Below are 15,351 nucleotides of genomic sequence, written 5' to 3'. Positions count from 1 at the left end.
CCCACCTTTGCCCACTGTCTTTATGTCTATTAAGAATGCATGGAACACTACCATGTTCTTTGTGTTAAAAGTCAATTCTGTTTTACTGTATATTTAACATAATCTGTATGCTTACATATACAATATTTTACAGTTAGTTTTCTTGTAGATAGATGGATAAGTAGAACCTGGAGGAAATTTGTCTTTTTACAGATGCCATTTGAATAAATAAATACATAAATAGAAGAGAAGGTCTGTGATACGGTTTGCATATTTGCAGCTGGAGATCCACACACAGGAATAAAAACTACTTTATGATATGTGATTAATTTTTTCTCCCTTTGTGGATCTCCAGCTGCAAATACACATAAATAGATACACACCAGAGTGACTAAAAAGCAAGAAAATTTAAAAGAGAAAACTTCTGACTTGGCACTCCCAGTCCCAGTTAGAGACTAACCCTAAACCCCCACCATATGTCTTGACTCCGTTCTGCTGAATAATTCGCTGCCTGTTGGTCCTCAGTGTTGGTGTCTCGCAGAGGGGATGTGCAGCATTGTTCATAATGGCTCTCAGTTTTGTTTTAGTTCTCTCCTCTGCTATGACCTCCGGCGGTCCAGAGTGTGTCATATTATTAAGCCTGTCCTTTTAATTAGCTTGTTAATTCCGTGCACCACTGGTTGCCCTGTACAGGGAATAATCTGTACTGCCCTCTGTGCCGGCACGATTATAATATGCGCTGCCATCCTAGGGCAGCAGCAACGAGAAAGGAAAAAAAATAAAGAAATGATCTGGGGTGCGAGCGACCAACACTACTTCTCAAATACACCACCACCAGTACAGAAACACACCAGCGAAGGCAAAGTGGAGTTATAAAAGAATTGTCATTGTTTCGTAAAATGAGGCATTGGACACAACAAACAAACTCCTATATAGTGCTTCCACCCTCCACACGAACCACGAAACAAAACAATTAACAATATACACCACTAATACACAAATGTGAAAAAGAAATTAATGCAACCAGTCCTTTAAATATTCCCTGGTAAACCTGATTATGTACAGTCTATGATGGCGAAGGATGTGCCGAGCTGTACCTGCTGTTCGGGGAGACGTAATGCTACGCGATCCCTTTCGCTGGCCCGTCCGGTCCTCTCCCGAATGACTTCACCTCATTCATATGAAAAGAAAAAGGACAAACGATTCTGACAGAAATGATTCCGGGTTCACCTGACTTTTTCCAGTAAGTTGAGTGGCTTTCCCTCATGTTGTTTTGGTGCTGTCTCCTTCTCCTTTTGGCTCTACGTTCTTTTCTCCTGCCACACATTTATGTAAGGTTTGTTTGATCCCCATGTACCATTGGCCAGCCATTCCACCCTTAACAGGAGTGGGGAAAGGTGCAAACTGCCAGTGACACCCACACATATTAAAGACAGCCGTTACAGAGTAACAGTTGCGTCATGCGAAAACTTGAACAACTGATGATTTGCCATTGGTCTTATTTGTCTGATCATTACTACATAGCTGATACAATGTTATCATATTTGAAAAGGTCCAACTGACTTTCTCTTCTACCAGGATTCTAGGATTTTGGTGGTATCAGGGTCTTGGCCCCATTTATGGGTGTCTAGGGTCATCCTTCTCCAAGCTCTTGCACACTCATTAAACAAGGCATGACTTAATCGGTGCTTCAGTTGGAACTAAGGTACTGTGGGTACTCTACATCTTGTTCCTCATTGTAAATATACAGGTCAGGTTAGGTTGGGGAGCATGCACTGGTACAACGCTTTGCTGTACCCACCACTTGACGAAAAGCTTGGGATCTTGATAGATAGATAGATAGATAGATAGATAGATAGATAGATACTTTATTAATCCCAGGGGGAAATTCACAGACACCCTGGCAGACACGCGGTCCAGTCCTACCCTCCGGAAATGATCCTCTATCTACTGCAGCCAGGTGTTACGTGGGTGTCCCCTTGGCTTGATCCAGCTACTCGGGTCCTCAATAATGAGGATCCTGTGAGCCAGATCACCCTCGGGGAATCGCGCCACATGGCCGTATTGCCATAACTGACACTCCCTCACTACTTCTTCTTCTTTTGGCTGCTCCCGTTAGGGGTTGCCACAGCGGATCATCTTTTTCCTTCTCTTCCTGTTATGTGCCTCATTCGGGACTCTGTGAGCAACCACTTATTTGACACAAAGACAAACCAGTGGTACACAAGGATTCACCGCAGGGACTCAGTACTGAAGGAGTCCAGTCTTCGTCTCAGGTCACTGGATAGCATCCATGTCTCGCAAACATATGTATATCATCTGATTTGAAACCAGAAAGGGGAACTAACCCAAAATCCAATAATATACTGTGAATAAGGCGCTATATAAGCGTCCGACCCGGCACAGATTCACACTGAGACACGTATAAATTGAACACAAATCTTTTTATTTTCTCTTCAGCTGTGGGGCACGTCTTTCCCGTGTCCCACAGACCCAACACAGTCCCACAAGCACTTAACACAAATAAATATTTTTCTTCACCTGTGGGGCACATCTTCCCTGTGAACCCCACAGGTAAAACAGAGTCCCAAAGTACCTCTTTCTCAAGACAGCAATCCTTCCATTGGCACCACCACTCCTCTCAGGCACCTCGTCCTCTTCCTCCCGATTCTGGCCCTGAGTGGTGATTGCTGGCTTCATTTATGGCCCTCCCGGGAGTGCTCCTGTTGCTTGCTCACCTGTTCCCGATTGCATTCCTGTGTGGGGCCCATGATTAGACCAGCTGGGCTCAACTATCTCTGCTTCTCCCCCTGGCGGCCATCCCAGGTCCCCACAGGGACGGGAAGAACTCCATCTTCCATGAAACCCTGTGGGAAACTGAGGCATCATCATTAACCAGGGAGGCTGCCACCAAGCATCCCGGGGGAGGTATTGAGGAGTCCATGGCTGCTCCCCTGGAATACAAGTAGAAGGGACATCCTGGCCGGGCATTAACCCTGGTCGTCCTCCACAATACGTATATCAGTACATATGTGACTAACAATAGGAACATATTCTTGGTGAAAAAATTTACAGTAAGTTTGTATTTACTTAATATACACTTACTGTAATTTTTTTCATTAAGCATCTGCTCCCTTTGTTAGTTTCATATGCATTGATATACATATATTATTGGATTTCGGGGTAGTCCACTTCTGATTTCAAATTAGATTATATAAGTACATTTTGTGAGAAATGGGGATTAGAAAATTTAATCTGGGTGGTTCAACAGTGGTAAAATTAATGCAGTCTTGTGAGTACCCAGTTAAAATATCAGGGGATTGGCACAATATGTCAGGGGGTGTCATCTACAAGCCCATACACGCCATTTTCTCCTAAGCTTAAAGCTCAAACCAGCCATTAACCATAGCACTATATGTGTGAATACGTGAGAATCAATTTGATATTTGCATTCAACCCATCAGGCTATTCAACTTCTTTCTACCTGGAAAGAGCTTCATAATTCCAGGCATGTTGAATTCTTATTATATGCCTTCTTACCCATTTCCTGTGGTATTCTATTCACTTAAAAGCTGCATCTTATCTGAATAATCCTATATTCCTGTATTGGCACATCACACAAATTAGTACAAAAAAGCTTTCCTTAACCCTCATACCAGGTAATTTTTAAAATTCTAACAGTTTCAGTAGATACTAGTATAATGTATTTGTAAATACTTTTCAGACTGAAATTTATTTTTAACAATTGTATTAGTTGTGCACAAAGGCAAACTCTTATCCATTCAAAGGCTCTAAAGGGTTCCATTTAATCTGTCTTGAAGTGATAAAAGTACGACCACCCCGGCCAAGCAAACATATCATCCAGTTGAACCACACCTCACCTTTAAAGTGCTAATACACCAACACAAAATTACATTTTTCTTTTTACAGTCACTGTTAAACCCCGTACATTCCAGGACAGAAATGTAAGGTTAGTCATTGTACTGTAGATCAGAAGAGAGTAGATGGGCAGAAGGCAGCACAAAGTATGGAAAAAAGCGATGTTCAGGACAGCGTTGAAGCAATGAGCTCAGTCCCTGGCACCCACCCTGGCTTTAGTCTGTCTGGGGTCATAAAAGTACGACCACTCACTCATTAACGCTTTCATCCCTGACATCCTATTACTACTACATATACAGTACTGTGCAAAAGTTTTAGGCAGGTGTGAAAAAATTCTGTAAACAAAGAATGCTTTCAGAAATATAAATAATGATTGTTTATTGTTATCAATTTACAAAATGCAAAGTGAGCGAACAAAAGAAAAATCTAAATCAGATCAATATTTGGTGTTACCACCTTTTGCCTTCTAATCAGCATCAATTCTTATCGGTACACTTGCACAAAGTCAGGGATTTTGTAGGATTCTAGTCAGGTGTCTGATCAACCAATTCTACCAAACAGGTGCTAATGATCATCAGTGTCACATGTAGGTTGAAACACAGTCATTAACTGAAACAGAAACAGCTGTGTAGGAGGCTTCAAACTGGGTGAGGAAGAGCCAAATTCTGCTACCAAGGTGAGGTTGTGGAAGACAGTTTCATGTCATGGCAAGATTGAGCACAGCAACAAGACACAAGGTAGTTATACTGCATCAGCAAGGTCTCTCCCAGACAAAGATTTCAAAGCAGACTGGGGTTTCAAGATGTGCTGTTCAAGCTCTTTTGAAGAAGCACAAAGAAACGGGCAACGTTGAGGATCGTAGACGCAGTGGTCAGCCAAGGAAACTTAGTGCAGCAGATGAAAGACACATCAACCTTATTACCCTTCGAAATCGGAAGATGTCCAGCAGTGCCATCAGCTCAGAACTGGCAGAAACCAGTGGGACCCAGGTACACCCATCTACTGTCCGGAGAAGTCTGGCCAGAAGTGGTCTTCATGGAAGAGTTGCAGCCAAAAAGCCATACCTCCGACGTGGAAACAAGGCCAAGCGACTCAAGTATGCATGAAAACACAGGAACTGGGGTGCAGAAAAATGGTAGCAGGTGCTCTGGACTGATGAGTCAAAATTTGAAATATTTGGCTGTAGCAGAAGGCAGTTTGTTCGTCGAAGGGCTGGAGAGCGGTACAATAATGAGTGTCTGCAGGCAACAGTGAAGCATGGTGGAGGTTCCTTGAACGTTTGGGGCTGCATTTCTGCAAATGGAGTTGGAGATTTGGTCAGGATTAATGGTGTTCTCAATGCTGCGAAATACAGGCAGATACTTATCCATCATGCAATACCATCAGGGAGGCGTATGATTGGCCCCAAATTTATTCTGCAGCAGGACAACGACCCCAAACATACAGGCAAAGTCATTAAGAACTATCTTCAGCATAAAGAAGAACAAGAAGTCCTGGAAGTGATGGTATGGCCCCCACAGAGCCCTGATCTCAACATCATCGAGTGTGTCTGGGATTACATGAAGAGACAGAAGGATGTGAGGAAGCCTACATCCACAGAAGATCTGTGGTTAGTTCTCCAAGATGTTTGGAACAACCTACCAGCCGAGTTCCTTCAAAAACTGTGTGCAAGTGTACCTAGAAGAATTGATGCTGTTTTGAAGGCAAAGGGTGGTCACACCAAATATTGATTTGATTTTGATTTCTGTTTTGTTTATTCACTGCATTTTGTTGATTGATGAAAATAAATGATTAATACTTCCATTTTTGAAAGCATTCTTTGTTTACAGCATTTTTTCGCACCTGCTTAAAACTTTTGCACAGTACTGTAAATGCAGCTGTTTTTGTAAACCATAGGTACGTTTGCAGCTGTTGGAAGCGGGCATGCTACTATTAGTGCATACTGGAGGGACTGGCATACAGTCCACAAAATACGGAAGTGAAACAAGTAGTATTGAAGTATTTGGCAGATATTGTATAATAATAATGATATTTTTTTTTTGTTTTTTCATTTTTGAGCTCTTAGGCCAAAGGTAGAATATCTCACAAAATAATTTTTCTCATAAAAACAGAAAATCCAGGGCCGAAAGTCTTAACTTACACCACCACCACTGCCAAGCAAGTATATCACTCAGCTGAGCCACACTTCACCTTTAAAGTGCTAATACACTAACACAAAATCACATTTTTCTTTTTACATTCACTGTTAAACCCCGTACATTCCAGTACAGAAATGTAAGGTTAGTCATTGTGGATCAGACGAGAGTAGATGGGCAGAAGGCAGCACAAAGTATGAAAGAAAGAGTGAGGTTCAGGACAGCAGTGAAGCTATGATCTCAATCCCTGGCACCCACTGACTTGTACAGGGTGCATATCCTTAAACATTTCCCACGAATTGTCAGTTCCAACTTTGACAATACTAATCACCTTTCCATCTCCACAAACTGACAGGAAATGCAGTAGGGGGAGAAAAAGAACAAATATGTATCTTACTTAATGTGGGCGTTGTCTGGCAAGGTCCTGTAAAAAGAAGTAAAAATACATAACGTTTAAGTAGACATAGCTCATGGGGAATGCTATAGACGCACAGCACCTGACTCTTGAGTTTGATTCATTAGTTGGCAGAAAAGGGACCCTACTATCTCGCAGGGTAGAAATTAACCTCTTTAAAAACTCCCAGAATGTTAGAATTAAACAAGGCCATCGCACCGTTTCACACTGTAAAGTTAAACACATTATGGAAGCCATTGTAGGTAATGTAAATAATTATACGGTAGAAGGGAAAACAATTCCAAATATGTTGTATCCTTAGAAGAAATTAGCTAAGGACTATTTGAAGGGGGCAAAGATGAATAAGGGGCCCACTTGCATGTCATCTACCACAAAATAACAGAAAATCCTCGCGGTTTGTAGAAAGAACAAGATGACAAGTTGTCGTCAAAGATAGGAGTGCAGACGACCTGGAAACTGTCAAGAGCATCTGCATCTTCATCACACTCCTCGATCCATAAGAGAGTCTACAATGAATGAGCTGGATGAATCTGAAAAGGCTGTAGACCTTCTGGACAATGTTATCATTTGGTGGTTTTGGAGTCTCCTTTGGTATTTTTAGTAATTTTTTTTTCAGTATTATGTACATGTATTTTTCATCATAGTAATATACTCAAGTATATTGTCCTCACAGGTGGCGCAGTGGTAGTGCTGCTGCTTTGCAGTAAGGAGACTGTGGAAGATTGTGGGTTCGCTTCCTGGTTCCTCCCTGTGTGGATAGCGCTTTGAGTACTGAGAAAAGCGCTATATAAATGTAATGAATTATTATTATTATATTAAGTATCATTCTCAGTATGAAATACTCTTTAAATGTCCCCCTGTCTGAGTTCATCATATTATATTTGGTGATGTTTTATTTTGGAGATCAATATCCTGGGCACAAAATGTTCTCAGACTGATGGGTTTTTTTTTAATTGTTTGTGAAGAATGGAATCAGTGGAACCAGATCTAAATCCCTACATATCTCACACACCATCACTTTGACTCAATCAATGGTGGAAGCAATTTCTTCTGTTGTCAATGTCTACAGCTGAGCAGAGTTTTGGACACAACAGAATTCTGATTTGACTGTGGCACATGAAGGGCACTCCTGCTAGTAAACTTTGAGTAGGTGAGATTGAATCTCCAAAAGTGTGTTGATCTCCAGGGATAGAAATGTAATGATAGCATGATAGTGTACTGTACTTGTGTAAGCATCCATATTGAACTGGCTATGAGGAAATAAAAAAACTTGCATGATGGACAAAAGGTCTAAACTTGAAATTCACATGTTTTCGCACATAGAAGCTAATCTCTGGCCACTTACAAAGTCAACCTTGTAGAATGCCCCTTACAGGTCAGGGATCAAAACTTTTTAATCATCTTCTTCTTCTTTCGACTGCTCCCATTAGGTGTTGCCACAGCAGATCATCTTTTTCCATATTTTTCTGTCCTCTGCATCTTGTTCTGTTACACCCAACACCTGCATGTCCTCTCTCACCACATCCATAAACCTTCTCTTTGGCCTTCCTTTTTTCCCTTTTCCTTGCAGCTCTATCCTTAAAATCCTTCTCCCAATATACTCAGCATCTCTCCTCTGCACATGTCCAAACCAATGCAATTTCTCAATCTCTCTGACTTTGTCTCCCAACCGTCCATCTTGAGCTGACCCTCTAATGTCCTCATTTCTAATCCTATATAATCATCTGTCATAAATCAAAGCAGGCATTGCTAATCAACTGCATGCAATGGCTTATAAATTTCAGCCAAGCAACCTGATGATATTTAAAATTGCAATCATGTTTGCAGGGCCCATACCTTATCAAAGGATCTTTGTGTAAATGATGCTGTTCTACAGACTAGTAAGAGCAAAAGTGATCAGCATTGTCATGTTAAGATAAACACGTGGACTCGGAGAAATCCAAAGTTACAACAGGGTCACCCTCACTGAGGTTCTGGAAAGCCCTGGCAGGTACCTTTTTGAGAAGGTAATGACTGCCTTTTCTATTTCTGTGACGTGCATGAATAAAGAGGACTGACAAATGAAGAGTCTGATAGGTGACTAACTTGAATTGAGGAGGTCGGCTTTCTGCTGACTGTGGATTGTGACTAAACACACTGACGTATCTAGCTCCCAGAATTTACTATGATGTCTGGAGTCTTCTGTTGTGAAGATGTCCATAGTGTGTACAATACTGTATATGTCAAATACACTGCCCACAAAAATGAAGGGAACACTTGGTCCATCACCAAGTCAATTAAGCCTCTGGGATATCAATCTGTCCACTTAGGAAGCATAAGTGATTGTGTACCAACTTCACCTGCTTTGGTACAAATGAAAGTGACAACAGGCGGAGAAACAGCAGGACAGCCCCCAAAAAGGGGATGGTGGCCACAGACAGTTGCTCTCTCCTTATCCTCCCTGACTGATTCTTCTCTAGTTTTGTGTTTTGCTAGTGTCCTTGTCACTACTAGTAATGTGAGGCGGTACCTGCAGTCCAGCTACTTCAAGAAGGTGCATCCATATATTCTGTTGCAAGAAGGCCGTAGGAACATAGAGGAGATACCAAGAGATGGGCCATTACACAAGGAGATCTGGACAGGGCCATAGAAGGGCATCAATCCAGCAGCAGGACTGGTGTTTGCTCCTTTGTGTGAGGGGGGAACAGGAGGAGCACTGCCAGAGGCCTACAAAATGACCTCCAGGTGGCTACTGGTGTTGCATGTTTCTGACCAAGCTGTCACAAAAAGACTCCATGAGGGTGGTGTGAGGGCCCGACATCCACTAGTGGGACCTGTTCCTTACAGCCCATCTTCATGCAGCTCAATTGGCACCTCCACCATTGGCACTGCTTTGTGATGGTGCAGCTCGCCTCCAGACTCCCCCTTTACATATAGGGGTCTCTAGAACAAATGGGGACAAATCTCACACAGAGCAAGCGGATGGTGGAAAGTGCTCAGGTGCTTTTATTAAAAACAGTCAAAAACAAAACCAAAAGTGTCCACTGTGCAGTGTTTCAAATGTCCATAAATAAACCCATAAAAACTAATAGAGAATGGGAAATAAAAACCATAATAAATACATCCATTAAAATCAGAGGTTAAAATGCAGTCGTTAACTGCTCACGATCTCAGCCCACCTCCTTCTTTCTCTCCCCGGCTCACCCATTACTCATGTAGCTGGCGGAGACTCAGCAGCCACAAATTCCTTTCTGCCTCCAAACTGTGCAGCCAGACCATCCGAGGTCGACTCTCCTCCCATCTTCCTTCAGACTCCCCCAGTCATACCTCGGATCCATAGGGAGGTCATCCATCCTGCTCGCCCCATTTGATGCAAATATTCAGTGGGGCAAACCAGCCCCTAGAGCGCCACAGCCTACACTCCTTCGCAGAACCCCAGCTCGTGCTGCCTTCCCCTTCCAGGTGACCAGTTCATCCTCCTGAGACTGCTTCTTCAATCATCTAACCTCTATTCTCTTTCCTTCAATCTCTGATCCACCATCCTCTCTGTGCCGGCCCGTACTTATACAGCTCCGTGGGTGCAGCACCTTCATCACACACCACAGGAAGCCGATGGAGAAATTGAGAACGATTGCAAACGCACATGCAGGTGCGACTCGCCTCAATTACCTCATTAACCCCCCACGGTCGTACAATCGCACCCACGGAGACTGACACGGCTATCTGGATTTATTTAAAACTGCCCATTTCTTTTGAAGCCACAGACCTGCTATACCACACCCTTACTCTTCACAGATGAGTGCAGGTTCACACTGAGCACATGTGACAGACATGAAAGAGTCTGAAGATGCCATGGTGAGTGTTATGCAGGCTGCAACATCATCCAGCATGACCGGTTTGGCTATGTATCAGTGATGTCTGTGGAGATATATATTTGAAGGGTTCATATGCTAGGCAACAGTACCCCGACTGCTGTTAGATACAGGCTGAAGTCCTGTGAGCCATTGTCAGACCTTACACTGGTGCAGTGGGCCCTGGGTTCCTCCTGGTGCAGCACAGTGTCCAGCCTGATGTGCCAGAGTGTGTAGGCAGTTTCTGGATGACTACAGTGTTGATGCCATTGACTTGCCTTCATATTCTCCAGACCTGAATCTATTTGTGAACCTCTGGGACACACTCTGTATCTGCGTATCCAACACTACCAAGTAGCGCCACACACTGTCCAGGAGGTCACTTATGCCCCGATGCAGGTCTGGGAAGGTATCCCCCAGGACACCAACTGCCATCTCATTAGGAGCATGCCCAGATGTTGTCAGGAGTGCATACAGGTATGTGGGTGTCCAAACATACTACTGAGTCACATTAGGAGTTGCCGTGATGAAATTCATGCAAGTTGGATCAGCCAGGGATTTTAGTTTTTGACTTTGATTTTCAGGGTGATGTTGAATCCAGCCCTCTGTGGGTTGGTGACTTTGGTTCCTATTAGATAGATAGATAGATACTTTATTAATCCCAATGGGAAATTCACAATTTTGACTGTTGTTACATCATTTTGTTCTCAATGATTCACAGTATTGCTAAGTAAAGATTTTCCATTTAAATATTTCATTCACTGAGATCCGATGAGTCATTTATGTGTTCCCTTAATTTTATGAGCAGTGTGTCTCTGAATGTGTATGTCTTTGCCAGAGCCTTATATAAAGTATATAACAGGATTTTGTTTTATATGTTGTGTCATGTTTTACTGATGTTCCAACAGTTACGCTTTTTGTCTTTTTTACAGCATTTATATCTAAATTCGAGACATCTGCTCTGTCTGTTTTACAAGAGAGGAAAAAAAAGTTTAACCAAAAATGTAAACTTGATGATAAGCAGGGCCGTCGTACAAGAAAGAAGACACATTCCTGTTCTGAATGTGGCAAATGCTTCAGCTGCAGTAGTCTGCTTGAGAATCACAAAAGAGTTCACACGGGAGAGAAGCCGTATTTCTGTACTGAATGTGACAAACGATTCTCACAAATGAGCCATCTTCGAACCCATAAAAGAATTCATACTGGAGAGAAACCGTATAGTTGTTCAGAATGTGGCAAACGATTCTTACAAATGAGTTATCTTCGGAGCCATGCAAGAATTCACAGCGTCGAGAAACCATATCGCTGTATGGAATGTGGCAAACAATATATTTACAGTTGCAGTCTTAAAATGCACTTAAGAACTCACAGTGGAGAAAAGCCTTATTGCTGTACTGAATGTGGCAAATGCTTCAGCTGCAGTAGCCTGCTCGAGAATCACAAAAGAGTTCACACGGGAGAGAAGCCGTATTTCTGTACTGAATGTGACAAACGATTCTCACAAATGAGCCATCTTCGAACCCATAAAAGAATTCATACTGGAGAGAAACCGTATAGTTGTTCAGAATGTGGCAAACGATTCTTACAAATGAGTTATCTTCGGAGCCATGCAAGAATTCACAGTGGTGAGAAACCATATCGCTGTATGGAATGTGGCAAACAATATGTTTACAGTTGCAGTCTTAAAACGCACTTAAGAACTCACAGTGGAGAAAAGCCTTATTGCTGTACTGAATGTGGCAAGCAATTCTCAATATTAGGCAACCTTCAAGCCCACCAAACAATTCACACTGGAGAGAGGCCATATTGCTGCTCTGAATGCGGAAAAGATTTCTCAAAGAAAGTTAACCTTAAGAAACACAAAAGAATTCACAGTGGAGAAAGGCCATATTGCTGTTCTGAATGTGGTAAACGATTCTACAGCAGTAGCTGCTTTAGGAGACACACAAAAATTCATACTGGAGAGAGGCCATTTTGCTGTGCAGAATGTGGAAAAGGATTCATCAGAAATAGTCATCTTCAGCAACACTCAAAAATGCACAGTAGAGAGAAACAAAATTAAAAAATAATGGTAAAACTGATATGTGCTGATTCTTCCAAACAGTCGTGGAAACGTTTTCTTGTCTGTTTACACACAGACACGCAACAAAGTTGGCAGATTATGTCACTATGCAAAAAATACAACTTGCTGGGACCACACCACAGACCGAATAACAGAAAAGAAAGTGGTATTAAACAATTAGAACATACTAATACCATCTGATGGCAAACCAGGCAAAGATAAAATGCTCTGATAAAGCATGGATCATTGCTGCTTCAGTCCGAAGTGATATTCTTGATCAAATATCAAGAAATGCAATCTGCACATGTGGAAAAATTCAACTGACTTTGTATCAGATTAGTCCCATCCGGATGCCCTTCCAATTAGCACCTTATCATATCTATTACAGAAGGAAAATCTCTTAGGCTTGGCGTAGTACATCAATTATCCCTAAGAGAATAAAAACCATAGTAGTGAAAAAACACTTCAAGACTGAGGAGCACTCCTGTCCTAAAAAATAAGGAAGCCAAGCCTTTGTTGAGAAATTAACAACAATTTATTTCTTGTATAGCCCAAAATCACACAAGGAATACATCAATGGGCTTTAACAGGCCCGTTTCTGTTTTTGACAGCCTCCTGAGGAGTCAGACAAACCAGACACAGTTAGGGTCCTAGAGACGTTGGCCGACAAGCCACCTTCCCCTTTTGGCCATTATACAGCCGAGTTAGTGCTGGGCCAGCCAATCTGATGAAAGGACCCTTCTACCCAATGATTCCAGTGTTCCTTTATCTGAGATGACTATTCCATAGGCAAGCAGACAAATTGGTAGTAGAGCAGTGGCACCAAGTGCCACATGTGAGTACCAAGAAGAGAACCTGAACAGGCAAGAGTTAGTAACAGTTTATAAATAGCATATTACTTATGTTTTTGTGCTAATGACTAACAACAGAGATGCAGTCTATACAGCTAATCAGCAGCTCTAGTCAGGGTATGCTAAACAACAACAACAACAACAACATTTATTTATATAGCACATTTTCATACAAAAAGTAGCTCAAAGTGCTTTACATAATGAAGAAAAGAAGAATAAAAGACAAATAAGAAATTAAAATAAGACAACCTTAGTTAACATAAAAAGGAGTAAGGTCCGATGGCCAGGGTGGACAGAAAAAACAAAAAAAAAACTCCAGAAGGCTGGAGAAAAAAATAAAATCTGTAGGGGTTCCAGGCCACGAGACCGCCCAGTCCCCTTTGGGCAGTACAGCAGTAGTGAGTCTTCAGCTGGGATTCGGAAGCTGAAAATGAAGGGGCATCTCTTTTAGCAGCAGCTAGACCACTCTATAACTTTGAGGTCCTGGAGCATAAAGTTCAACCTCTCACTGTTATTTTATCAATCTTTGGAATCATAAGCAGACCGGCATCTTGAGATCTTATGGTGCGCTTTGTTTTGTAAATAATGATAAGTTCAGATAAGAAAGCTGGACCTTAGTCATTTAAGGCTTTATATTTTAAAAGTAGTATTTTCAAATCTGCCCTAAACTTAACTGGGAGCCAGTATAAGGCTTTAATAATTGGAGTGATGTGTTTCTACTTTCTGGTTTTTGTAATTCTTCTTGCATCAGAATTTTCAATTAACTGAAAACTCCATAAAGATTTGAGCTGCCAGTGAACACAGCAAATCCTCCTAGAAATAAATGCATAACTTAATTTCTCAGTATTATGCATATCTAGAACACCCTTTTACCCTTTCGGCCCTGACATCCTATTACTACTACATATATACGCAGCCATTTTTGTAAAACACAGGTATGTTTGCAGCCGTTGGAACCAGGCGTGCTACTGTTAGTGCAGACTGGATCGAGGTGGCAGGTGGCTTCTGTACACCACATAGTAAGTAGCTCCATTTTCAATTTTATTTCTTCAAGAAGACAGAAGTATTTGACAGCAATTGTATAATAATAGTGTTGTTTTTTTATTTTTGAGCTTCCTAGACGCCCCAAAGGTAGAATATCTCACAAAATAATGTTTCCCATAAAAACAGAAAATCCAGGGCTGAAAGCGTTAATTGTCCAATATTTTTAAGATGGAAGAAAAACATGTTTTGGATAGAGACGTCACGATAACAGGACTAACAAAAAGAAACCCCCCATGTTCATCGTGACTAAATATCGTAACACTATATAAACCGTAAAAAGAAGGGTCATTAGGAGCAGTGCAGGTGCTCAAATGAAAAGGAATAAGAGCCTCAGCAGTACAGAGAAACCCCCCGGTCTCAAACGTGAAGCCCATTCCTGTCTTGATAGTAAGCACACCAAGAAATTCTGATGAAATTACCCCAGTAAGAAGCTATATTGCATGTGTGTTAAACGTTTCCTTGCTGTGGCAATCTTCAGAAACATATCGTAATATGCAATCTGAGGTGTGCCTGGTACGGAATAAAACAACTCTGATTGTTCGATTTGATTTTTTGATCTACGGTATTTCTCAAAATGAACTTACTGGCCCATTTTAATGTCCTTTTAAATCCTGTCGTCAGCTATAATAAGAGGCATTACTAGAACTGCTTACAGGTGTTATGTCAAGCCCTCACATCAGATTTAGGATAGTGAAAAAGCTCAGCACCTTGACATCAGTCATGAGCGATACTGATTTCTGCCATGATGTGAAAAGGAGAACTTCAACTGAAAGGGCAGCCATGTCAGCTCAGTAGTAGCAAATACGGGACAAGACTTTGAGTTTAGAGTTGGTGGTTCAACATGAGTGCTCTAAACTAACTTCACAAGCTGTCAGAATCACATGTGGGCTTGTGACACATGTTAGGACAAATTCTATCAATGGACATTATTATGCAATAAGAAAAGTAATCCGGTTTGATGACAATTGTGTAGTCTGAGCTGTAGTCCAAAAGAGAACCAATAGAGATAAATGACTGTTTAGGAGAAATAGAACACATATAGCACCTCGACAGAAAACCAATCACCAATCCTCATCAGTTAGACACAAAATGGTTAGAATAGTGGGGATGGGAAACAATGAAATGACGACACATGCATAACTTGCTGTACAAAGCC

The 15,351-nt window shown here is 41.7% G+C and overlaps 1 protein-coding gene across 1 annotated transcript in view; it reads left to right on the top strand.

The window, feature by feature from the left end:
* LOC114668807 (gastrula zinc finger protein XlCGF57.1-like) overlaps positions 1 to 14,932 on the top strand; it is a 28,493-nt gene extending 13,561 nt beyond the window's left edge. Inside the window, exon 3 of the mRNA XM_028824759.2 lies at positions 11,171 to 14,932. Coding sequence (XP_028680592.1) covers positions 11,171 to 12,300 — 1,130 coding nt within the window. The 3' untranslated portion in view covers positions 12,301 to 14,932. The remainder of the gene's footprint in view (positions 1 to 11,170) is intronic.
* Positions 14,933 to 15,351: the final 419 nt, after the last annotated feature.

Source organism: Erpetoichthys calabaricus, chromosome 1 (assembly GCF_900747795.2).
Source record: "Erpetoichthys calabaricus chromosome 1, fErpCal1.3, whole genome shotgun sequence".
Taxonomy (NCBI): Eukaryota; Metazoa; Chordata; class Cladistia; order Polypteriformes; family Polypteridae; genus Erpetoichthys; species Erpetoichthys calabaricus.
The sequence above is the reverse complement of the archived record's forward strand: the minus strand, read 5'-3'. Positions and strand labels throughout refer to the sequence as shown.